The sequence below is a fragment of the Squalius cephalus genome (genome assembly GCF_949319135.1).
Source record: "Squalius cephalus genome assembly, chromosome: 3".
NCBI classification, from domain to species: Eukaryota; Metazoa; Chordata; class Actinopteri; order Cypriniformes; family Leuciscidae; genus Squalius; species Squalius cephalus.
The window spans coordinates 27,008,000-27,033,683 of NC_137124.1; the positions used below are offsets into that span (position 1 = coordinate 27,008,000).

The following is a 25,684-nucleotide window of genomic DNA, read 5'->3' on the forward strand; positions in this document are numbered from 1 at the left end:
ACAATATATTGGGTTTTAAGAAATGTTTTATGAATTTTCTGTTCTGTAACAATATGTAGTCAATATTTATCTCTTCAGTGATCTTATTTTGTTACTGTCTGGTTATTAACATAATAAAGCATACTGAATATTTCATTCTGCACAGCAAGGTCATTTGTTGCTGAAAACGCATCTTAAAAGATTGGACCTTGAATGGTCTTTCTGTCCTCATCATTATTTGAAGAATTTTGTGGCTCATTCTACAGAATCAGAATGAGATTGAACAGAAAGACCTCTTCAGAGTAAACAATCCTTCATACACCCTGCTGCTAATTTTGTACTGTTCACATAGAATGATAAACTAAACAAAAGCTGTCACTGGGACAGAACCCTTACACCTTTGTACCTAAACAGTGCATATGCATGTGAGCTTTGTTTTGAGGAGCCTGTAAAGAATTTGTATTCTTCTGTATTGCACACGTAAGCTCTCCCACGCGTCCACATAGATTGATGGATGTGAGGCTTTGGCGCCTGATACAGCTATTTCATTTTAATACATTTGTATCATCCTTGGAATGTATTAGTGACATTTCCCTCAGACTCTGATACTGAGTTTCCTTTTGTCTTGGCAAGAGTGAGTTGCCAGCTCAGAGATGAGAGGCAGGCATTAATAAGAGAAATGCAATTGCTGTCTCTGATAATTCATGCCTCTCTCACAGCCTGAAGCCAGTCATTGAATTATCACCCTATATGGTATGAATGGAGGATCCTGATGATGTGGAATAACCATAGATGAGAATGATCCAATGTTCAGCAAGTTCTTCTGGTTGAATAGTCACAGCTCAACTCTATTCCAGTGATTTCTTTGAGAGGAAAACTAGTTGATTGAACTAGTTTGGTCGCCCCTACAAAAAATGGTATTGATATAAATGTAATTTCCTGCATTTTTTAAACTTATATATAACTTTTTTTTTTATTCTTCTTATTTATGATTCTGTTAGACTTCTGATAGAGTGTCAATATTTTGGGAAGATTTTATAACAAGGTTCAATCGGTTAACATTAGTTTAAACTAACATTTAACAAAACCTTTACAGAATTTCTTAATCTAATGTTTGTTTGTTTTTTTATGAAAGTGCATAAATTAACTTTATTTAATGCATTATGAATGAACAATAATTAAAAATGAACAAATGTATATAAATGAATGTTAACCAAAAAAAAAAAATGCTGTAAAAACATGATATCATTAACTCTATTAACAAGTGAAACATTATCTCTAGTAATCTTCACTCTTAGGTAAAACAAATCTTTGGGGTTCTTGTGAATTGTGAACTGTTTAGAAGTCTGTGTGATAGTCTTTCATTACATATTTATTCGGTTTTGCGATAAGAAAAAGAGAAGCAGCATGTGTACATTATGTGAGAGGAAGTGTAGAGTCCATTCTTCTGGTCATGCTCTGAGTGACCCCTGCCTTTAGAATAATGATGATGTGATTAAAAGCACAGTGAAAAAGCACAGACTTCATCTTCAACTCTTTAACCTTTTCATGGACAAACTCTCACATGCTGGTTCACCCTTTGCCCATTTGGAAAGCATTCCCATGACTTCCCGTGGATCTAAAGAGACATAGAGCGGGGAGAGGAGGAGTGTTGGGGAGTTGTTGATCATTTGTGGTGGCTGTGAACTCTCTTTTATTGAAACAGTGATTGTTCCATCTGGTCCTCTGTTGTGAGACAGAGGTTTCACTGTGGAGAGTAGGGAGGAGGTCTTGCCTTTTCAGTTTGCTACAAAATATGTAGCCTGTATAAACCTCCCAACCCACTCTTTCTTTCTCTTTGTCCTTCACCCCACTTTGATTTCCTCCATCACCCCCATTTTCCCTGTGGTCTACTTAGTCATCTTGGAGTGAATGTGTAAAACGAACAGTATAGTTTATTGTTTTAAAGCATTTTCACTTTTTTTGTTAGTTTTGTTCAAATCAGCTACTAACAGATTCCTGATTTTTGTATAACAAAAATTAGGAAGCATTTAAATGCTTACATTAGTATACTTTTCCTTTCAAATATTTGTGATCAAATCAGTACAATCTTACATGTCTTACTACTACAGTCTCTCTTTTTTTAAGCACGACCTTCAGAAGATGTGCTCTGACTGAAATACAGCTTACAGAAAAACTATAAAATAACTTCTCCCTTTCATTCTGTCTGCAATAAAAGTCTTATCTGACGCTCTGCGGTCACTTTTTCAGTCGTTATTATAGAGGCCGTGTGTGCGCTGCTGTTCAGATGCTTGCTTGTGCGACAAGTGTGTGTTTGTTTATTGAGAGTGGGTTTTATGTGAACACGATCTATGAGAATGGTTTTATTTGTGGAGTTGGCTCAGGTCACTGTATGTGTTCTGTTCTTGCCTGTCTCAGCCTGCAGAGAGATTGTTTATCTGACTGCACAGTTTGTCCTATTGAGCTGCTGTTTCCTGCCCTTAGGAGTCTACAAACACACATTCACAGACTAACAACACACCCACATAAAATCACATAGCAGGCAATAAAAAATAAGAGGATCTATAGCCTCTGAAAACATTTGAATCATTTGCAGTTAAACATTTCAGTTGCTTGCAGTATAAATGCAAACAAATACACACAAAAAAAGGTAACTGATAATGATCCAATTAGATATTTCGTTGAAGCTAGCTGTTATAAGCTGCTATGCTATTTGGAAATCTGGATATTGCTATGTTCATCAATACTTGAGTATTTCAAACTGTGCTGTTTAATCAGAGTAAGTGCCCTTGGTAAGCTAAGTTTGGACTTCCTGGCAGAGTTTTATGCATTAAACTTTACATTACTGATGATTTTTTGCATATGATGGTTTGCAAAATTGAGATGGTATTTGTTTGTAATCTGTATGTAGTTAAATCGTAGGTGCTGTTCTTAATAGCCAGGTCTCTACATGATGCGCTTATAGACAGATATATTTGCCAAACTTGTAAATAGTCAGAACTGGTCAGTTCAGCATTAATCATGATATTCTGCCATTTTATATTTTCTGTTGAAGGGGAACAAAGCATTCATGTTTGCTTTTTGTGTTTTCTGCAGAATTTGGTGTGTGTGTGTGTGTGTGTGGTGTTTTGATCATTTGATTTAGTCTTATTTTATGTCTCTCCTGGCGAACTGCCAAAAGTGTTGGGGTTAGTGTTTGTGAACAGCCATCTCTGTCATCGTGGAGGGTCTTGTTTTCACTTTTGCTGGGCTAGTGTTGAATGTAATCTTTTATTATATTATGATGTACATGTATATAAAATTATTATTTCATTATTATTATTATCATCAGCAGCATATTATTGGTATTATTTTAGGCTCTAATAATAATAATAATAATTGAAAACATTTTTTTTTAGGTTGACTTACAGGTCTCATGGCTGTGCCATGAGGTCTATTGACTGATGCTGACGTGAGCTGTGACGTCACGGTGGGGTTAATTTAAATAGGGTTCAAGAGAAAGAAACAGATTAAATTAGTCTGGGGGGAAACAAAGAGACGGAGCGACGCATAAAGGCGGGTGCTGGAGAAGAGTTCACACACGAAACTTCAGCAAGACCTTTCAGTGTGGAAACTTTCAACACAGAAAACAAGTGAGTTAAATCTGCTCTTTTCACAGCAACAGTTATGTGACCAGTATGTGGACTTTCTATTTTATTCCGCTAAACTTCTTGAAAAGTTATAAAGCGAAATAGTTTGCATGGATGTTTCTCCCACGCTATCTACAACGATAACACATTTTAACTCGAGCAACGTGTTTTAGAGGATTATTTTGTACATGTTTGAAGGCTATTAAACGTTTAAAGAAGAGCATTTAGATGGCTAAATACCCAGTATGAAAGCAATGGAATTATTTGATACTGCTCTTTATTTGGTAATAGGAGTTTTTGTTACCCATCAATAAACTAAAATAGCAGCCGTTCTGAAGTGCGCAAACATTTAGGCTCGGACTGTGTTGCGCGCTATTGCATTCATTTGTTATGAGTAGCCTAGTAAATTAAGACCATCAGTTTAACCAAGTAGAAATGATCTATCACTATCCTATGACCAGCCTCCTCCGTGTACGAAAGTGTAAGTTGTTCGTTTCAGCGTAAAAATATAAGGGCTTTACGGAACAAAACAATTTTAAGGTAGGCTATCATTTTGCGTTTTGTTTTGGCTATAACTTTTTTTTGCGATCATGTTAATGAATGACTGTCATGATGCAGCAGAGTTTCTACTTTAATTTGACACACTTATTGTAATTTAATATTTTTACTGGACTTTATTTTTTATTTGATAACCATAATAAATGAATGTACAAATTATTTGCCTATATCTATAGCCTACTATAAAACTGCATTTTTGGGGATCATTAGTCACCTTAGCTCTCACTCACACCCAGTGTGCCCAGTTTCTGTGTGGATAGGCAGTTTATTGTGGCTAAAAAGTATTTACACAAAGCATGTTATAGTCTGCTCTAACCCAGAGTGTTTCAGATGTGTGTGTGTTAGCGATCATTGTGCATTTAATGCTCTTGGTTTCATTCACTCCCTCTCTCCTCTTGAATGAAGTGATTAAAGTGAGCATGGTCAAAGGGTGCAGAGGAGAAAGGAAGAGGACCGCGCTCCATCTTTTCTTCTCTCGCTCTTTCAGAGAACCTTTCACCTGACCTGCATTCTGACCTGCCCCCTTTTTATCTCTCTCTTTAGACATTTTTCAGGGCCTTTTCATCCCAGAGTGGGACTTAGAAAGTGCAAAAAAAAAAAAAAAAAAAAAAGAGGCACTTTTATTGAAGGGATTACACATTTAGAGGTATACCACTTCACAGCACTTCAGCAACGTTGTAAACATTCAACCTTTTGGTCTCTTCCCTGATTTGGTGTGAGTTTATGACAGACAGAGAGAGACTATTTGGGTCAAAACAACACTGTTATCAGTTCAAATAAAACATATAAAGTGAGAGGAATGTGAATAATTCTCAATGATAAGCACAAGAGTATATTATATATTTACATTGCAATAGAGGAGAAATGGAGTATGTTTCAGAGCGATATTACAAAGACTCCTAGCCCTCCTTATAGAAGTGACATGCTTTTAAGCCTAATGTCTCAGTCTCAAGCTCTGGATATATGAGTTTATATCCTCAGGGTGTGTGTATAACGGCTGGAGCAGTGTCTCAGTCACTGATTTCTCTTTAAGGAGCAGGGATGTAATTACATGTTTCGTTTTGTTTTTTAACTCTGAGCTCTCAGATTCACAGGCCTCCAGCACTATGCTGGTCACAGTTTCTGTCAGAAAGCATTTGGTGTAACACGTACCTAATGTTTTACAGAGCTGGTCTGGTGACAGCCTTTGTATGTGTGTGTGCGTGGACATCGCACAGCTGCACACACCCATCAGAAAGAATAATGGGAGACTCAAAGTGATTTATGACTCCTAGCCTCAGACCTGTGTTTGAGTAAATCTTGTGCTGAGGTGAACTTAAACAGCTGTTTTTGGTTTGAACACTGTCTCCAGTCGTGTCCCTCCTCCCCTGTGTCTGTCTGTCTGTGGTTTAGATGACTGATAAAGCCAATGCTGATTTGAACTCCCTCTGCACTGTCTCTGATGACTAACGCTCAGTACCAGCTTAGCCTTAAGGGCCTGCTTTTCTTCAGACTTAATGAAAGCACCTCCACTTAATAGAGTCTTTACAAAAAAATGCAGCGCTTGTAATAGAATTTAAGAGTTGCTGAAAGGAGAGACTCCAAATGGAAATCTGTAATTGAAAAGCAGCGCTGATAAGCGTGAAACTGTGCCATGTGTTTAACTATGAGTGAAGTGGGTCAGAGCTTTGTGTTGTTTTCTCTGCTATGGAAATGAGTTTTAAGTCCAGCTGGTTGTGCTGCAAGGGACTCGCACACTTGAACGCTGGGTGCTGGGACATACTGAAAAGATGTGAGGGGAGGAGAGAGGACCAGAGGTGGGGAGAGCAGAGAAACCGTGTGTGTCCAGCGCTCCCACATTCCTCCGCGCTTGTGATAATGGAAGCCCCATGGCGTATGATGAGTGAGAAAGGCCCTCAAAGAGTGTGTTTCTGTGAGAGGAATGGGGCTTTTAAAGGGTTTTCTACCCTCAGAGTGTATGAGATGTGTGTGTGTGTGTGTGTGTGTGTGGACCCAGCGGGTCAGAACAGCATCGTTAGACAGTCTGTCCCTCCATCATTCACACACACACACACACACACACGGATAACACAAAGAAGACTGCCTGATGAGAGGTTTTGGAGAAAGGTCAGAGAAAAAAGGTGAGGAGGGGGAAATTTTGGACAGGGAGAGAGGGGGTGAAGACATTTTTGGGCCAGGAAAATGGGGGTTGGGGTGCTCGAGATTTGTGTTTTTCTGAGAGAGGTTAGTCACGCTCCGCTGAGCGGCTGACACTTAATTACTGTTTGGAGGGAGTTGCAGGATTTACTGGGTCAACAGAATATTTTATAAACGGCTTTAGAGAAGCATTTAGTGTCTGATAGTGAGAGATGGAGGGGAAAAAAAACAGGTAGAGTATTTTTACTGCTTCTGCTTATGGTGACCTATAAAGGCCCGCCGCCTGAGTGATGCGGGTCAGAGTTTGTGCTGGGACGGGAGTTTGAGTGGGAAGTTATGGCCCAGAGATAGTGAGAGTCGAGAATATTAAATTCAAACACAATGGGAACAAGACAAGTGACCAAATGGGCCCTCCAGAGTGAAATGGCCAACGTGGGCGAGCGGATAGACTAACAGACGCATCGACTACAGTGAATAGAGAGTGTTGCGGTCAGAACGAGAGACTTGTTTGGACCTAATAGATGCTTAATTATCCTCAAAGACGGTACAATACTGCTTTTCATCAGTCCAGCTCCTTCTGGCTGCTTTGAGGAGTCTTTTATTGCGTCTTACAGAGACCGTCCTCTCTTTCAACAGGAGATCAGCTTTTGTTACCGTTAATTGCTTTTCCTGCTAACAGATCTCTGAACCGGGGATGTCGTCTTATTGACAAAAAAGTCACTCCCACACTGACAATGTTGCTGAGTTGTTAGTAAATGTGTCTGTGGGAAGCTGGCCGATGTGTGAATGTGAGTTCTATAATCTGTGTGGGTCCATATGCGAGTGTACGTCTCTGCGTGAGCTGCTGCTTCAGTCCTCTTGCCTTCATATCCACGGAGCGTTCCGGAAGAATGGCGTCCCGCTGCGATGATTCCATTCTCTTCAGACAATATGCTCCTACTATCTCACAGCACCCGGTCGAATCATTGCCATGGAGATCACAAGCAGAGGCTAAAGAGCGCACTCACGCAGCCAGAGTCACAAACACAAAACCCATATAAGCAGATCTGTGTACATGGAGCAAACCTCCTTTGAGATGATCCACACAAATAAATGCCTGATTGAAAAAATCTCTTTTATCAGCAAAAGAGTGCAGGTTTTTTTTATTCAAAGATTTATTCATTTACATCATGTGTTCACAGCTGAGGACAGACACAGATGTGTGGACTGGAAACCAGCAGAAAAGAAGGACACGCTCAAACACTCTTCCTCTTGAGTCTGAATGGATGTCAGTCAGGGCTGGATGTCTATGTTTGATGATTCACAGCAACAAGCTAGTACAGTGGCCGTGCCAAGAACGTCGTTATCATAATTCCAAGAAAATCACTCCGTATTCTCCCTTTTCACTAGCTCTTACATCATACTCCTGTGTGATGTGTTTGTGGGTGTCTGGAGAAATGCAACCGCTGTCGTTACATTATAATCTGGTGGCAGTGATAGCAGAGAATCATAGTCCTTCAGCACTATGACCTTTTGTGTTTGTGACATTTTAATACCAGTCTGTTGAATTCAGTTAGTGAAGCTCTAATTAATCATTCTGAATGATCATCCTTATCAGCTTCATCCATTCATCTCTAATTGGGAATTTGAAATATTAAAATGGCAAAGTAACGTCTCAGCGTAGATGGCTCGATTACTGTCCTGCTCTTTGATAACCGTACTTATGACAGAAATTGTTCATTTCCTGAAAAGTGTAATTTTGCTCTGCAGCAGCTGATTAATCTGTGTTTTTCAGAATGCGTGGCCTGTTTTCCACCCTCATCGTGGTGCTGGTGGCCTTAATGATCGTGACTACAGAGGCTGGGAAAAACAAGAAAGGTATCAAACATGGAAGAGACCATCTCTTCCCTTTCTCATTTCTTCTCTTAGTTCAGCTCTCATGCAGAATTACACCCTGTGATCTTTGACTTTGAACCTTAGACAATAGTTTGTGTGATACTCACCTGATGGTGAAGGTGAAGGTAATCACATGAAGTAACAGTGGTGCGTGCCTATGTGTCATGTGATAGAGAAGAATAAGGGAGGTAAGGGTGGTTCGGACTGTGCGGAGTGGCGCTATGGCAACTGCGTGGCCGACAACGGGGACTGCGGACCAGGCGCGAGGGAGGGCACCTGCAACGAGCAGACCAAAAAAGTCAAATGCCGAGTTCCCTGCAACTGGAAGAAAGAGTTTGGAGGTCAGTGAAACTGTGGTAAATCAGCTGAAATTTGCCAACCTTCATTTCTCTTATGTTTAGCCATTTTTCATGCTGCTGTGTATTTCTGTTTGTTCTGTGCATTTCATATTATCTTACTGTATTGGTACTCATTTCATGCAGCTGACTGCAAGTATAAGTTTGGCAACTGGGGCGAGTGTGACACTGCCTTGAGCACAAAGAGCCGCACCGGCACTCTGCAAAAGGCTCTCTTCAACGTCGACTGTCAGCAAACCATCTCTGTGTCCAAACCCTGCGCCACCAAGGTCAAAAACAAACCCAAAGGTACATCCTCAACACCAAACCCAAAACTGGCAGCCAGTGAGCACGTTCCTGATTTTGCCCACCCTTACGAAAAAGAAGTATACTTCAAGTTCATTTTATGAAGTATACTTAAGTAATGTTCAAGTATATTTTTAAGTATACATTATGAAGTAAGTATACTAATGTCAATATGTACTAGTAGTAAACTTGTAAGTGTACTATTTTAATACCGCTTGGGACTAAATTGGCCCACTTTTAGTGTACTATAAGTTTAACAGTAGTAAACTTTAAGTGCACAACTAGTTCATAATTATGTTTCTCATTTGTACTGCAAGTGAACTTATGGGTATACTAGTAGTTTACTATTTTAATACTTGTAGCAACTTTGAAGTATACTTTCAGTAAACTACTAGTTTAGTAGTTTTATACTACAAGTTTTCTTTAAGTGAACTTAACATCATACTTATAGTTTACTATTTATATATTATTTTTGCTCTTTTAGTGTACTCTCAGTAAACTACTAGTTTAGGAGTTTTATACTGAAAGTATACTAGCAAGTTTTCTTTTAGTGTACTCTCAGTAAATTACTAGTTTTATTCTACAAGTTTTCTTTAAGTGAACTTAACATTATACTCATAGTTTACTATTTATATATAATTTTTGCACTTGCAGTAACTTTTAAGTATATCTCGATCAAAAGATTGAGTACAAGTGTAGGCCAAATATTCTTGGACTTTTCTCTCAGTATAAGTCAAGTACACTTAAGTGTAATTAAGTATATTTCTGAGAAGTACATAAAGTAGATTTTTGAGAAGTATATAAAATGTAGACTGAAAGTATGCTTCTTTTTAGTTGAAAAGAAGTATACTAATAGAACACTTGAATAAACGTATTTTTCGTAAGGGAATAATTATCGCTGTGTACAAGATCAGGTTCAGTTCCATGCTTATTTTATTTACTCTATAAGCTATTCCACCAGAAAGCTTGTTAGTATATAAACTGGAACATGTTAGTTATAAGACAATGTGTAATATTATGTTTTAAAAAAAGGATTTAATAAGCTACTCAATCAAAATAGTAAACACAAGTACACGAGTACTTAATAATTTTAAGTATATCTCGATCAACAAGTATAGGCCAAATATACTTAGACTTTTCTGTCAATATAAGTCAAGTATACTTAAGTGGAATTCGAAGTATATTTCTGAGAAGTACATAAAAAGTAGACTGAAAGTATACTTTCTTATTTTTTAGTTTAAAAGAACTATACTAATAGCACATTTGAATGAACGTCTTTTTCGTAAGGGCAGTTAAGACGCATTCCTGGGTCAACATATTTTGTTGATCCTGGAGCAAATGAAAATTTAATCCTAACCATATTCCCCAACCATACCCCAAACCTAACCCACCCATAAGTTATTCCTAAAATCAGAGGGAAATGATAGGTGAATAACACCTAACCCTTGTTGTTAGCCTAAACTTGACATAAACTGTAAACTTGTCCCTCAAATCTGATTGGTTGATTTGAATGTTGTTCCAGGATCAACAAAGATGTTGATCCATGAACATGTTGCACTTGGTGAAATCAGGTTCTGCATTCAAGGATGAATGTTTTATGTTAAAATCAAATGTTAGTGTTAAAAAAAGAGCTTCCTCAAACACACACGACTCAACAGGTGTTATATTGCAACCAGTAGTTTGGTTTGGTTTGGATGAATGGAGTCAGTAAGGTATGTAATCTGCTCTGGTTGTGTAATCTTGGCCTGTTGGCTGTGGTGGGTGTCTGAGTGGGATTCTGAAATCAATAATGAACCTCTGCTCATACATAAGAGGCAGATGTCTAAGTCAGTCCTTTTAAAGCATGCGTTTGTGGTTAATGTGCTTATCTGAATGTGGATTCAAGCAATAATACTGTAGCATTATTTTTATAAGAGCATATGCATTTCCTAACCAGCATGAGACGGGGAGGCGTCGTCAAAGGTTCAGGTTTTCTGCTGGATCTGAATAATGAGATTTTGTGTCAATCTCTCCACAGGAAAGAAAAACAAGGGGAAAGGGAACTAAAGGGAGCAAGAGATTCAGAGGAGCAGTAAACATCACGCGATCATCCGTCATCCAAACACGGCCTTTTATATCTCTACTCGGTGTTCTTCAGCTTGAGCGAGACTCGCTCTACAGCCACAAACATATAGCTTTAGAAGACTATGACAGAGTAACATCTGAGAATTTGACACCTTACATGACTCTTTCATGTGTGGGGGGGAGGGGAGAATAAAATGTCGTTGTTTAGCGTGTGGTTCCCTGTAGTTGACCCATTCCTCTGATGTTTCCCTCCAGCACATTCCCTCTCTCTCTCTCTCTCTCTCTCTCTCTCTCTCTCTCTCTCTCTCTCTCTCTCTCCCATCTATCAGCTGTGTAAGCCTCGGGCCTCTCATTTGCTAAAGGACAACACTCAGTAGAATCAAATCAATCAAACACATCTATTTTATTACTGTTTTACTTACAAATTTGGTTTTGTAAAATTGTGTAATTTACAGGATTATATTACTAGTGGGGTATATAAGTAGTGTTTGGATGTCACCCTTCTTTTTTTGTATCATAGAATCTAAAACTGAGGAGTGTTGTTTGAAATAAACGATTTTTTTTTCTTTTTCTATAAAAGGTGTAGTTTGTGTAAAAGTGAAAATACCCCAATACTGTTACTTTTTCCTTCTGACTTGACTGTTACTAACAGATTGAAGGGTGACAGAGGGTTTTAAGATTTAGACTGCATAGAGAGGAGACCGTCCTCTCTTGTGCAAACCTATTTTATAAGCAGACAATTTATAAGACAGTGAAGTTTTGTTACAGAGCTTTGTGTGTTATATGTTGTGTTAACTAAAGGTAAATTAGTGATGACAGTTCATTATTAAAGACACTTGAGCCCTCCAAATTTTATGCAAACCCATATGTGTGTTCATGAACATGTAAAGAACAAGCCTTCTCCTCTCCTCCTGGTCAGTGCGCTTGAGATCTTTATTAAGCTTTATGCAATATAAAAAGAACCATACACTCTTATGTACACTGGCTCTTTAAGGGCAGTGGTAGATAAGTCCATAATTACAGTGTGTTCATTCCATCAGCTTCACTGGGGTAATGATCATTGATTTTGCCCTTCAGCTGGTACACTTATACAAGGGATTTCTACATCAATCCTTAAACGATTTACATTTGAACATTTGAAGTGAAAATTTAAAAGACCAGAGGAAAGAGAGCATTTTGGGCAAAGTCATTTCAAAGTATTGGTCATCTAACAGATGCTAATGATAGACTTGCTATTTTCAGATTTGCAGAAGGACAATATTCAGATTGTATGATTGAATTTCTTTAGTACAGTTAATGGTTCAGAACTCTCTGAGCGAACTCTATTCCAGTGTGACACTTTCTTAGTTTGCATCAGAGTTGGGGAGACTTTTTATAATGTCTTTGACTGACTAAGATTTGTAGTGAACAGCCTACTTCAACATAGTCCATGTATCAGATGACCAAAGCAATTGGAAAGTTGTAACATTCATTAAAAAAAGGAACTCTGGTTTTAGCGTCTTTTGCAATGATATCATTAGTCTGTCTTTACCGCTCATTAAAAAGAGATTCAGAGCTGGTTTGGATATACAAACACTATGAATGGAAATTTGATTATGAGGTAGAAACATGAAACTAAACCCAAGACGTTAGAGAGGCAAGTCTCTGCATCTTAAAATGATGCTAATGAATGAATAATCTCTCCTCCTGACCAGGTCTAAGAGTGCCACGATCTCTTTGGTTTAATGCTTTAAAGTCTGTAATTGCTGAAACTGGCAGCTTGTAAATAATGTAACAACATGAGCCCTAAAACATCCACATTTCTCACTCTGTGCTAATTCTGACCACATGTTCTCAAACATAAAAACAGTTGGAGATCATTCCTTCAGGTTTACATGCAGCGGTTTCATCAATTACAAACCTTGTATTTAAATACAAACTTGGCAAAAACGATATTGCACCATGAGAAAACATAATGAAGTGGATATGTGCTAAATCAACATGTTTTACAGGGGGAAATAAAAGCAATTTTCCATTTCTCAAATTTACGGACAGTCCTTTGTGCCCCGATCTAAATAAAATGCTTGAAATTGAACATCTTATAAACAGATTAAATAAATTAGTCATCTATTTTTTTTTCCAAGTATATCACAAATTATAAATGGTTTCAACAGTTCTGCATACAGACAACGACACATTTAATATTTAATCTGTAAAATTACATGAAGATCACCAACTAAATACAAGAGGAACACAAACATCCAGACATCAAATGCAGGGAAGAAATAATACTTTCAAGAGCATATATTCATCATATCTAAACATATTTACAGACCTCTGTAAGATCAAACCCTTACAGTGACATTTCTCAGCTCAGTATAGAGTGTCTCATCCCATTTAAAGTCTATAATGCCTATCCCAATCCATTGAGGAGATCCTTTTGAATTCTGACCTATACCAGAACCTCAAGAGGATCACACTAAGAGGATAACGATGACTAACTTCTCCCAGGCAGAACCACATGCCCTGAATTTGCCGTTATGAATGTAATGGACTACACAGCTGCTGTGGACAGCAACAGACTTCCTTAATTTGGAAAGTGGAAGGTACTGGTAGGCTATAGGAAATTGAACCTCACTCTGGAGCGACCTGCTTTCAGGGATAGTCAAACATGAAGCTTTTCCATATGTTATCTGTCTTTGGCTGTGATCCTCTGTATGATGTTTTCAGAGAATCTGCACAGAAGTCTGGGTCAAAAACAGTGTTAATACTAACCAAAAGGACTTGATTGAGATCATTTGTGCTGTACTGGGAATATAAACGAATCAATAAATCTCTAAATCAATAAGTCTCTTCAGGTTTATATTTGCTGGGATTCTCTCTCTTCACTGTTGGAAATAATGAGCCGTCTAATCTGATGTCATTCGCAGCCTGATCTTCATGTAACTGTAGTGCAGAGTTCAGTGGTCTGAGCAGTGCAGCGATGATCAGATTACTGAAAAACTCTTGATTTCTTCAGTGATTCAGTCTATTGTCCATCGCTCCATCATCTTCTTGTAAACACTGATTCCTTCATATATTACGTTTTGGTTATAACGCACTGTTCAGCATTATGGGACTATGATGCCTCTCAATGTACTGTGCGATAACTTCCGAAGCTTCAAAGTTATGGGGGTCAGAAGAGCCAGGGCAGCCTTTAAGCTCTCCATATCACACCCTCCATCTCTGCTGGCTGCTTCTTTCCACAGTTCATCTGGTGCCGATGTTCTTATACTGGCACATGAGCAGGTTTTTGAAGGTCTTTTTGAAGGTGGCGTTACAGAGTGCATAGCAAGCGGGGTTGATGGTGCTGTTGACGTAGCAGAGCCAGTAGCCAATGGCCCAGACTGTGTCTGGAACGCACGACTGGCAGAACGTGCTGATTAAGACCATCACGTTGTATGGCGTCCACGTGATGATGAAGGCCAGCAGGATGGCGAAGATTGTTTTTGTCACTTTCTTCTCTCGCGCCGCCATCTGCCTTTTCCTCTTCACCTGGCTGCGGGCGATGCTGGCAAACTTGCGCGCCACCGTGCGGGGACGGTTGACGGGGATGGAGCGCCTCTCGCCGCTACTGTTCGGTGGGACGATCTCGATGGCTGTGATGCACTCGTCTCCTGCCTGTTTGGTGACTATCTTGATCTTGGACCATTTGGATTGAGGGTTGATTTTAGGTGCGGCTGTTGGCGCGGGTGTCAGGCCTGCCTCTGAAGTCACTTCACTGTTTGCCCGCTCTTTGGGCTCTTTAGGCGCTATGCTGGCCGTGCTGGAGTCGTTTGAGCTCTCCTTCTCCGGCTGCACGCACGAGTCAGCTTTAGCCGATACCACAGACTCATCTAGTTTGCCGTTCTTCACAGTGTCTACTGTAGAACAGGTATCCAGGCTGGGCTTAGGAGGGGACTGGTTGTTGTTGTCCTGCTTCAAGATGTGACTCTTGAGTAGGCTGCTAGACTTCTGGCCTTTCTTCTCTTTCTTAGCCTCGGGCTTTTGCTTGGACACACGGCTGCGGCTGGCCAGAGAGATGTGCACATAAAGCACCGTCATGATGACCACCGGCAGGTAGAACGCAGCGATGGCCGTGCCGAACGTGACCGCGGGGTTGGAAAGGAACTGGATATAACATTCGCCAGGCTCTACGGTCCGTTCTCCGACGATGAACTGCCAGAACAGGATAGCGGGAGCCCACAGGATGAAAGACATGATCCAGGCGGTGGCAATCATGAGGCCGGCCATCTTGGTGGTTCTGCGTGTAGGATAACTCAAGGGTTTGGTCACACAGAAGTATCGGTCAAAGCTGATGATTAGCAGGTTCATGACGGAAGCGTTGCTGACCACATAATCCAGCGCGAGCCACAGGTCACACACGACTGGGCCAAGCGGCCAGTAGCCCTTGATGATGTAGACGGTGTAAAGGTTCATGGAGAACACACCGATGATGAGATCTGCACAGGCCAGGCTGAAAAGGAAGTAGTTGTTGACGGTCTGTAGGTGTCGGTTAACCTTGATTGAGAGCATGACGAGGATGTTGCCCACAACGGTGACAAAACTGAGGGATCCAGTAACCAGTGCGATGAAGACCATCTCCACCGCCTTGTACGGGCTCTCGCCGCCCGCCTCAACCGCTGCACACGAGCCATTAGCGCTGCCGCTGTCACAACTGAAGTTGGCATCACTGGACACGTTGCTCAATGAGCCTGAAATACACACACAGCACAATGCTATAAATGACAAAAATGCAGATATCAGAATGGATGCAATCATTGAAAATAATCCCAGGCTGATATAAATACAGGCATGAGATCAGAATGACATTCATTAAATATTACTGCAGAGCATTCATTTCCATCATGAAATATAAATATGCTGTTTGTAAAAGCAAGGTAGTATGTGACCCAGCTGACAAGAACTAATTCAACACCTCTCAAAAAACACTTAGAGCTGTAACAGTAATGATGAAACATAAAGCCCTATACACCTCAGACTAATGTCCAGTGTTGACATTTTTTTTTTTTTTTTTTTTTTGCAGGGCATGCAGTTTTGCAGGATTGTGATTCATGTAACATAAATTCAAACAATGAGTGCACTGGTCATTAGGGTAAAAAACCACCAATGTACTGTTATATATGCTATTTGTTAGCATATATAACTGTAACCAACTACGCACAATTAGTTTTTGTTTTATTCAGTGTTATTATTAAATACAAACCAGCATCATTCATTATGGAATATTTTACAATAAAGTTCAATTTGTTAACATTAGTTAATGAAATAACTAACATGAAATAATGTGTGATACTTTTGCTGCAATTATCTTAATGTTAATTTCTACATATACTAATTCATTTTCTAATATTTCACATTGTGTAACATTAATACCTAAATTAATAAATGTTGTAGAAATTGTTGTTCATTGTTAATTCATGATACCTAACGCATCAACCAACTGAACCTTTAATAATTACTGAGACAGTGTGAGAACGTTCAGGCATTGGGGTGAGCAGTCTCAGGTGAAGAGAAGATTAATTAAATCCTCATGATTAATAACACGCTCATGTTTTAACATTATGAAGTGGATATGTGCTAAATCAACATGTTTTACAGGGGGAAATAAAGCAAATTTCCATTTCTCAAATTTACGGACAGTCCTTTGTGCCCCGATTTAAATAAAATGCTTGAAATTGAACATCTTATAAACAGATTAAATAAATTAGTCATCTCCTATTTTTTTTTCTTCAAGTATATCACAAATTATAAATGGTTTCAACAGTTCTGCATACAGACAACAACACATTTAATATTTAATCTGTAAAATTACATGAAGATCACCAACTAAATACAAGAGGAACACAAACATCCAGACATCAAATGCAGGGAAGAGAACAATACTTTCAAAGCATATATTCATCATATCTAAACATATTTACAGACCTCTGTAAGATCAAACCCTTACAGTGACATTTCTCAGCTCAGTATAGAGTGTCTCATCCCATTTAAAGTCTATATTATGCCAAGTTTTATTCAGATACACAAACTCGAATGTCTTACAACATTATCCAATTAAAGAAGGCAAAGCTGCCCTGTCGGTAAACTCACATGACCCCTGGGCTTCCTAATGATCTGAGCTGCTCAGGAACAATTAAATACAATTATTAGACGGGAACCCTGAGAACCTCAGTGCTCCTCAAAAAAATCACCTCAACCCTTTGATGCAGGATTTCCATACACCCATTTACCATATGAAAAATGTATATTGCTTCCTTTATCATAGATATTCAAGTAAGGATCTTGGTATATGAAAAATGTAGAGGTTTGGCATGCCATTTGTGAATGTGGGCTGCATTTCTAGAGATTTCGTCATGATGCATGCTGCATGCTAAACTTTACAAGAGACAGCGCAGGGCACAATGCACTACCATAGAAAAAGGCGAATCCTTTTTAATGCATAAGTGTGAGAAGCTTTTTGTTTCAGGTCATGAATTATCCATAACCTTCTTCATGTATACTTCTGGGAAGCTGTTGTCATACTGATAAAGTATTAATCCAATGGGCAATTAAAAACCTATTTGAAGCAACTCAAGGCAGGCGTTTCCTAAATGCGCAAAATACACTAAAGAACGAACGCAAATATCTTTAAGCGATTTAAAGACACTTCATTATTGCCCATTTTAATTCCTAGAAGAGTTGTTTCTGTCATATCTTTTGAAGGTTGCCATCTTCTGGATAACCAGTGAAATTACAACCTATCACTCTGAATAAACACAGCAAAAGGCTTGCTATGAATGCTGCTGCCTGCCAAATTATTCATTGTTTTTTTAAACTACACTTGATGAATAAAGATATAACAGATCTTTATATCTATTAAATCTGAAATCAGTTTCCCACCAGAGGAAGGACCCCGACCAAGACCCTCTCTTTATCTTTATTCTCTCTTAAAACCACCTGACTGATCATCAGCGGGCATCAAAGCACTGCCACACTCCGGACGGTTAGACACCACATATCCTATTCCTTTTGAAAGCTTTTGACAAACAGACACACATTCTCTCCTCCTCTGTCATGCCAACACTGATCACACTTCTTAAGGTCTTTGGCTATTGGTACTTGGAAAGCGATTAGAAAGTTGATATAGTTTGGGACTTGCTCTATATTTCCCCCCTCGGGTCCAGGTGATTCAGTGTGAGGAGAGGATTCTTTACCCCTTATCAAATATGAATCAGCAATTACTCAACTGTGGATTCGAGCAGAGCGGAAAGATAAGCGCCAAGCCTCATTAAATATGAATCAAAAATATTCATCTGATATCACCGTGGGAGAAAGCTCTCCAGGACTGTTTTATCAGCTTTCTTGTACAATTTGACTCTGTACACAAACTCCAACCCTTAACACCCCAAACTCACTGAAGCAGAACACCTGAAGCTTAGAGCCAGGCAAGGTTAGTATACTTTGCTGTATTCTTTAAACTTTATTTCTGCTTTATTTGTGGGATTTCTTGTTTCAGTTGATTTAGTTTTTACTTTCATTTTAGTATTAAGAGGCAGCCAAAGTTATTAATGCGCTAACTGGTATCATTTAAAAATGTTATATATCTCTGCACACTCAAGTGTTATTTTATCCAGCTGCATTTTCTTGTGTAATACAGATTTTATAATGAATAAAATGAATTAGTTGCTTGTTAACAGTAAATATTTAATTGAACAAAAATGCATTCATTTAGATTTCATTGTAGTTTTGTTAAATATAATAATACTGTACCTCATCTGTCCTGCTGTCAGTCAGACAGAAGCAATTTCTCTTGTCACAATGTGACAAGTAAAAAAGCAGAGCCTCATCTAACCACACACACACACACACACACACCCAACACATGCACATTCATTCCCTGCCGCACACATCACACACGAGCATCGCAGAACCAAAGGCGAGGTTTGTGTACAGAAGTCCCACACATATGGCTAGTTGAAAAGCTCCACCACACCACTGTTCTGTCCAGCTTCCTCTGATCTGATCTGATCCAGCATTTTTGTCATTAAAAATCTCTCAGCTGGAATCAGAACAGAATAATAACAGAGTAAACAGAATAAGAAAAAGAACAGAAAGCCTAGCATTCAAAATGAAATCTGTTTACACAAACAGTCTGAGACAGAGTGCATGTATAATGAGACATGCAATGTCAGGCAAAATCACTCTCTATGACGGCTGCATTTTATTCAGGTATGCTTTACGTTCAATAAAATTCACTTCTTTCGTTTAGACCTTTAAAATGGCCCCTTCAGCGGCCGCACTGAAACGTCACCTGAAAGAGCTGTCGTTGTGTTTGTTTGCTCGCGTTGTTTGAGGGTTTTCCCCTCTTCTGAAGGTTAATATTCAGAGAGTCAAAGCTCTTTGAGGATGGAGTGACATTTGTGTGCTGAGAGGTTGTCTGAGCTTTGAACCAGCACAATACCGGCACTGGCTCTCATGTCAGGAGATAAAAACATTCTGGAGCATTTCGACATGCTGACAAACATCTCAGCAAAGCCTTCGCTAAACATTAGATTCTTGACTTTACCAGAGGATTTTGAACAGTTTGTGCTGTTGATTGTGAGCGCCACTTTGCAGCTTCATTGAAATTGATGGCGAGCAAAGCCACCACCCTCCTCCTACAAACCGCAGCTGATTCTATCTGGGCCGTTTTTTTTTCTTTGCATCCGATGGGCGGATCTGAATATCCATAATGGAGACAGGCAATCTCAAATTAACCGATGATTCCTGTCTCTCACTGCATGATGAATACGTGTCATTTACACATCTGTATACGCCACTGAAACCAGACACTCAAACGTACACATTCAGGAATAAAATATGAGGAGCTGTGAAAGCCTATTCATGGATTCGACCAGAGATTTCAACCATTCCGCTCCAAAAACAAATCTACAGTAAACCACGCCGACCTCTCATAGTTTAACATAATCGGTCAAATGATTTATTACCATAAATGCATGATGGGGCCTCAAAATGGCTAAGCAATTATTACATGCAAATTAAGCAAGGGTGAGTGGCATCTATTTTTGTGATAGGATCTGGTTCTGAAGTTCTCCCACAGCTGTGGATGTGGAGCTGGCAGGATGCAGAAGCAGAGAGGGTGATCTGTGCTCAGCCTGCAGCAGCGAGATATGAGGTGTCTGATCTCAGCTGGCTCTCAGCAGCGCAGCAGCTCCGTGCCTGATCACAACCGCTTGCCAATGTGTTCCTCTGCCCCATTCTGTGTTCCTGAGCTCAGTGTCCTAAGCGAGTTGATACGGGACCTGCTCGACAGAGCTTTGAAAAACAATACCAGTCTAACCGTTACCAAGAGGCCGATAATCTGTGACTACAGAATGACCCCAGCAGTGATATGTCAGTGATGTGTTAGAACGTCATAAATAGTGCTCATTTCTAACTGAACGCCATTAGGCTGAAGAAGAGCTCCGTGGCTTATATAATCATAATAATTCATCTACCCTCACCTCTACTCATCTCTCTCTCCGGACACATTCTGCACATTAACTAATTATTGATGACCCTTATCTCTCCCTCTCTAAGCACACTTGCTCTGTTTTACCTTTTTTTTTCTTTTTTTTGCTCAAGTCAGTTATCCTATTGTGATATAAATTCTTAAACACTGTCATTCTAAACATATTTTAAACTGAATCAATTACATGCCATTGAATTCCTATTACTGTATATTGTAATTTATAAATAGTCACTGTTTGTAACATCTCATATACAATTATTTTGAATGTTCTCTTTTATAATGCATAATAAACGAGAGTACATTAAAATGAATATAATACAAATATTAGTTTTTATTTTGAATGTTCTCTTTAGAATGAATTATTATAAAGAGAAATAACGTATAAATCACCTGTCACAACAAGTTATAGTAATGTTTGTGTCTGTTATTGTTCATTGGAGACTTTTCTGCACTGATACTAGAGCATTTTGGTTGTTTGTCTGCATGTACAGTGAGGCGGTGACATCTTGTCAAAAATACAGTGAAAGACGTTTCCCGAGTCTCCAAAGCGAGTCACAAACCGAGACTTTTATATAAGCTGTCATTCTCTCGGCTGTGTGTCTCCTGTGCTAAGCGCTGGGATGCAGAAAACAGCAGCTGTTGCTCAAACACTTCCCTGCTTCACACACACTGGCACAGACTTTCATAAAGGCTAAACACTTGTACTTTTACATTTAATTGAATGACAAACAATAGGAAGGGAGTCAACTCAGCTGCAGAGGATTTGACTATGGATGTAGTCACACACGCTTGTCTGCACAAACAAATGCATGCACACCAACAAACACATGGATGCTGCTCATTTAGTGACTCTTTTGGGACTAAAAGCAGAAAGCCTCCAGTTACCAGCTGGCAGCTCGAAACATAAAGCCATCTGCTACCAAATATACTTTCCCCCACCAGTACAACTCTGAACAAAAAAAAAAAAACCCCAGTTAATATCAGTTAATTAACATGAATATCTATAACAATGTGTCAGCATACAAATAACAAGTTGAAAGGTTCCATGGAACCACTTTCTAATTAGTGTTTTAGTGTCTTTGACAATCAAAAGTTAGAGTTTGTTAAGACACACAGGCAAATACACAGACGGCACACAGGCCTCTGCAGATTCGGACAGACATCACAGTGGGAGTGTGTGTGGGCTGCTTTGTGGTCTGTTCATCAGACTCCTCCTTTGATTCTGATATGTGCTCGTTATAAGATCCCCCATACTGGCCACTGGCAAACTAATGACTCTCTCGTTCTCTCTCCCACACACAATTCTAATTCTCTGCTAATTCTCTGAATATTGGATCGAAATCAGGCACAATGCCCCGCTGTGCTACAGTTTAGCAGCATTGATTAAGCTGATCAGCAGACAGACGAGCGAAACTTCAAAAGCATTGTGACAAGTGACGCAGCATTCTTACATCAGTCATAGGATTGAGCACACATTTTAATGGGGAGTTTTACACAACTACAGAAATATTCTAGATGTTTCTGATTGGCAGATGGCGATGTGGGTGATGGTTCCCTGGTAACTGTGCCATTGTGAGCGCCATGGAAAGAACATTTGCAATTATTGACACACACCGACTCACAACTCACGCAGTTATCTGCATTATTCTCTCCAGTGAGTAAAAACAAATTGCTCTAAGTCAGTGTCGGACTACTTCCAGTGGCATTAGGTGGTATTCATCATATTGATGAGTGCAAAGTTCAGCTTTGCTTTTCTCCCAAGGTGCTGAAAGATACATTAAACCCCATTGATACTACAATTTGAGTCAATTCCTATGGAAATTAATGCAAATGACATGCCATGATCCCTGCCAGTCCCCAAACATACAAGAATCAAATTGGGGAAACCAAAAAATTATCAGGCAATGAATTTTAATGGTTTAATTCAACCAAAGATTATGTTTCATAAGATATGATTGGTTGAAACCCTTGTTGTAATGAATGATCTACAATTAATAAATAAAATCTTTTTATAATCAGTTCTGATGTGATCTTTCTTGGATAATCTCTCAAAACAATTTGGTGCATGCTGACAATAGAGGGCACCATTTGGGATCAGAATGTCCCATGATAGGCTGTCCATCATGCTACAATGCTGAAGGCTATCCACTCAAGTCTTCTGCACAGTAATGATATATTAAACTGACAACCAAAATGTGCTACGTCTGATGAAATATTTAGTCTAAAGGTGTCACGGGTGATGCAATTGTTGGCGACCAGTGGCAGAATGCTCAGGGCTTTGTTTAAAGCTAAAAGCCAATCCTGCTGCTTTTGCTGTTATAGCTCTTCTCTCTCCCAGTTGAGAACCCACAGAGAACTGGATGTGTCTCCAGGCATTTCATTCTTTTCTCAGAGTGTTTGTGTGTGAGTGCGTGTAACAGGGTGAAACAGCAGCATAGCGACACACTTTCCTCTGTGAAACTGGGTTAACACCCAGCCCGAGACAACGAAGGATGAGGAAGAGTGAGAAAACCCAACACAGAGAGAGAGCGAGAGAGAGAGAGAGAGAGAGAGAGACATCAGACTTTCACTCTAAGGGATTCTTCTAGTACTTTACCAGTTCACACAGTGAGAATCATGGTCACAGAATCAAAAAGGCGCCATCATGCGCATTAGTCTGATGTGATTGAGTCGGTCAGAGATAACAGAACTGAGATATTTGTATTCTTTTTAAACGCTCTCCGAGTGTACTGTGACAGATGCTCAGGCTTTTAGTTTCTTTCCCCCATGGTCAGCACCCCAAAATGTCTGTATGTTTTCTGTTTTATTGTCAGATTGGAGAGGGGAGTCTGTGCAAGTATCTGAGGGGGATTGTGTGCCTGTTCTGTGGTGATATGCACTCTGCTTCTTATGAGCTTAAAAGGCAACATTTCGAGAACTGCATCCAATTTAGTTTTTAGGTCAAATATACGTGTGCATTCTGTGCTGCATATGGGCATATGCATTTTCTTTGAGAGATCTTTGCCACAGAAAGCATGGTTTAAACCCACCATCAGCCAATGCCTCAGGACATTCCACCAAAAATCACCACTGAATCACCCATCAGTCTCACACACACACTGCACACTCACATAAACTGTTGTTTAAGGTGTTTGAAGTTTAAATTCATTTTCTCACTGCAAAAGCATTACAGTACCTACATACACAGAAACATAAATGGAACAAACATTCATATAGGATATAATCACACAGTTTTCGTTTGGAGCAAGTTAAAGCCAAAGCTGTTTTAGTTAAGACTTTTAATAACACAAAATACATCATATAATTTAACCTCTGTATCTAGAATTAACAAAAGTATTATATACTGAATGCAATCAGAGACCTGTCCATGTTCCTTCAAACCGCCCCACTTCATATTCTGTTTAACCATATAACTTGAGTAAAATATTTGAAATGGAACTGTAATAATTTGATTACATTTCTCGAGATGAAAGAACATTGATTTACATGTTTTGTTTTTCCTAATGTTCATTTTAAAGTGCATACGGAACGGGATAAACAGGTTTAGCCATTTTGCTGGTGTCTTTAATTACCGTTAATGCTTCTTTCATATGTTTTTGCAGCTCATTCTGAAAGGGTGAAAAGGGATCTACAAAATGATATAGCCTACAAAAACAATAACACAAACCTGGAACATATTCATCGTGGAAAACATTACAGGACAATTTGAGTTTTTGTTGGGAGTAACACCATACCGTCACGAATATGAGTCTTTGGACATGGTCTCAGTATGCTATATGAAGATATGCAAAAGCCTCTAAAAGCCACCCATGTCAAAAATGAGATCATTATATTGAGTGAATGCTCTCCGCACATACTATACGTTCATCAAATACTTTCACTTCAAACTCACTAAATCCCAGCCTCAGCCCATTCAGAAATGTCGGTACTTACAGTAGGTAGAAACCTATACAGAAGCCTGTTAAAAATGTTAATATTAAAGAAAAACGTTAGACGGACTTAGAGGCTTCTGCATCTTAAGTCTTCATTTGTACTCACACAATGAACACATACATCGCAATTCTATGTTGTGACATAAGGAACTCTTTCTTTTCTAACTCTTTCGTGTCATAGCCTACTTCACTCGCAACTCACCGTTGAAGTTCCAGGGCGCGAGTCCCTCTGCTCCAGTGCTGTTAGTTACATTCATGTTGCATGATTTTAAAAATGCTCAGGCAGCCAGAAGAAAAAAAAAAATAGAAAAAGAATCCACACTTCCTTTTTCACTCAAGTTAGAAGGGCTGTCCTCATGTTGCGCGGGGTGACTTTGTTTTTCACTTCATGCGTTATTGACGCGCGCGGCTCTCGCCAGAGGGGAGAAGCTCATTATGACTCTGACCATCGTGACTGGCGGCTCACCTAAACACACCTCGGGCGCGTGGTTTTCTCTAAATCGACTCGGTTTACAATCCGCCAGATGTGGCTCCCATCTGCGCGAGCGGCTCTGATCTCTTTCCAGGAGTTTAGCGCGCGCGACTGAGGCAGTGGACTTTCAATGATGTCATCTACCTCCAGCCAATCACCTGAGAGTTCACATGTTCAACTGAATCAACCTATAGCTTGTACTGTCCTGTGATGTGCTTTCAGCCCAGCACTGTCTGTTCTAACAAAGTCTGAACCATCCTTCCAGATAAACGCATTTACTAATAATCGTTTTACAGATTGTCAGATAGAACTCATCACAGGATATGACTTGTCCTAGGCGGAGGGCGAATCAACTACAGGCTAAAACAACGTGTGAATTATGGTGGGTTTAACTAGCTTAGTCACGTCTTGAACACTTTGGGTCAAGGTTGAAGGGTATTTTTAAGAAGTAACCTATGTTTGAGGTAACCTGGGGTTTCTCAACAAGAGGGCGTTTGAGGATTTATTAGAATCATCGGACGGAACACTGGCAAAACATAAATAAATATCAGGCTATATCACAAAAACTTTTTTTAGTTCACTTACAAGCCAGTAAAATAGTTTGAAATATAGGCTACCATTTGTGTTCGACAGATTGCGACCCGAGAATTCCCAATTAAAATGCTCAAAAACGTCGAACCAATGAGAGCCAGTGTATAATTTACACACAAGGTAAAACCATAACTTCTATAGGAGTGGAAGAGTGTCCGACTCTTAACCTTAGAGCTACGTTTCTTTAAAAATGAAAAACAAAAAAACAAACATGGTATGGCCACCTTTGGCCCCGTAAGCAACGGCCCTGACATCATGTATTTCACAAATTACAGTTATTTTCTTCGACGTAAAAC

General features: G+C 39.4%; 2 protein-coding genes across 2 annotated transcripts; one reads left to right on the forward strand and one right to left on the reverse strand.

Moving 5' to 3' along the window:
* Nucleotides 1–3,177: 3,177 nt before the first annotated feature.
* Nucleotides 3,178–12,559, forward strand: mdka (midkine a). Its single transcript, XM_079866206.1, has 5 exons — nt 3,178–3,611; nt 8,077–8,159; nt 8,351–8,518; nt 8,660–8,821; nt 10,836–12,559. Exons 2-5 carry the CDS (start codon nt 8,078–8,080, stop codon nt 10,862–10,864), a joined length of 441 nt encoding a protein of 146 aa, XP_079722332.1. The 5' UTR covers nt 3,178–3,611; nt 8,077; the 3' UTR covers nt 10,865–12,559.
* Nucleotides 11,146–25,023, reverse strand: chrm4a (cholinergic receptor, muscarinic 4a). Its single transcript, XM_079866205.1, has 2 exons — nt 24,528–25,023; nt 11,146–15,594 (listed from the first exon to the last, which is right to left on the reverse strand). The coding sequence occupies exons 1-2, from the start codon at nt 24,580–24,582 to the stop codon at nt 14,111–14,113; spliced, it is 1,539 nt and encodes a 512-aa protein (XP_079722331.1). The 5' UTR covers nt 24,583–25,023; the 3' UTR covers nt 11,146–14,110.
* Nucleotides 25,024–25,684: the final 661 nt, after the last annotated feature.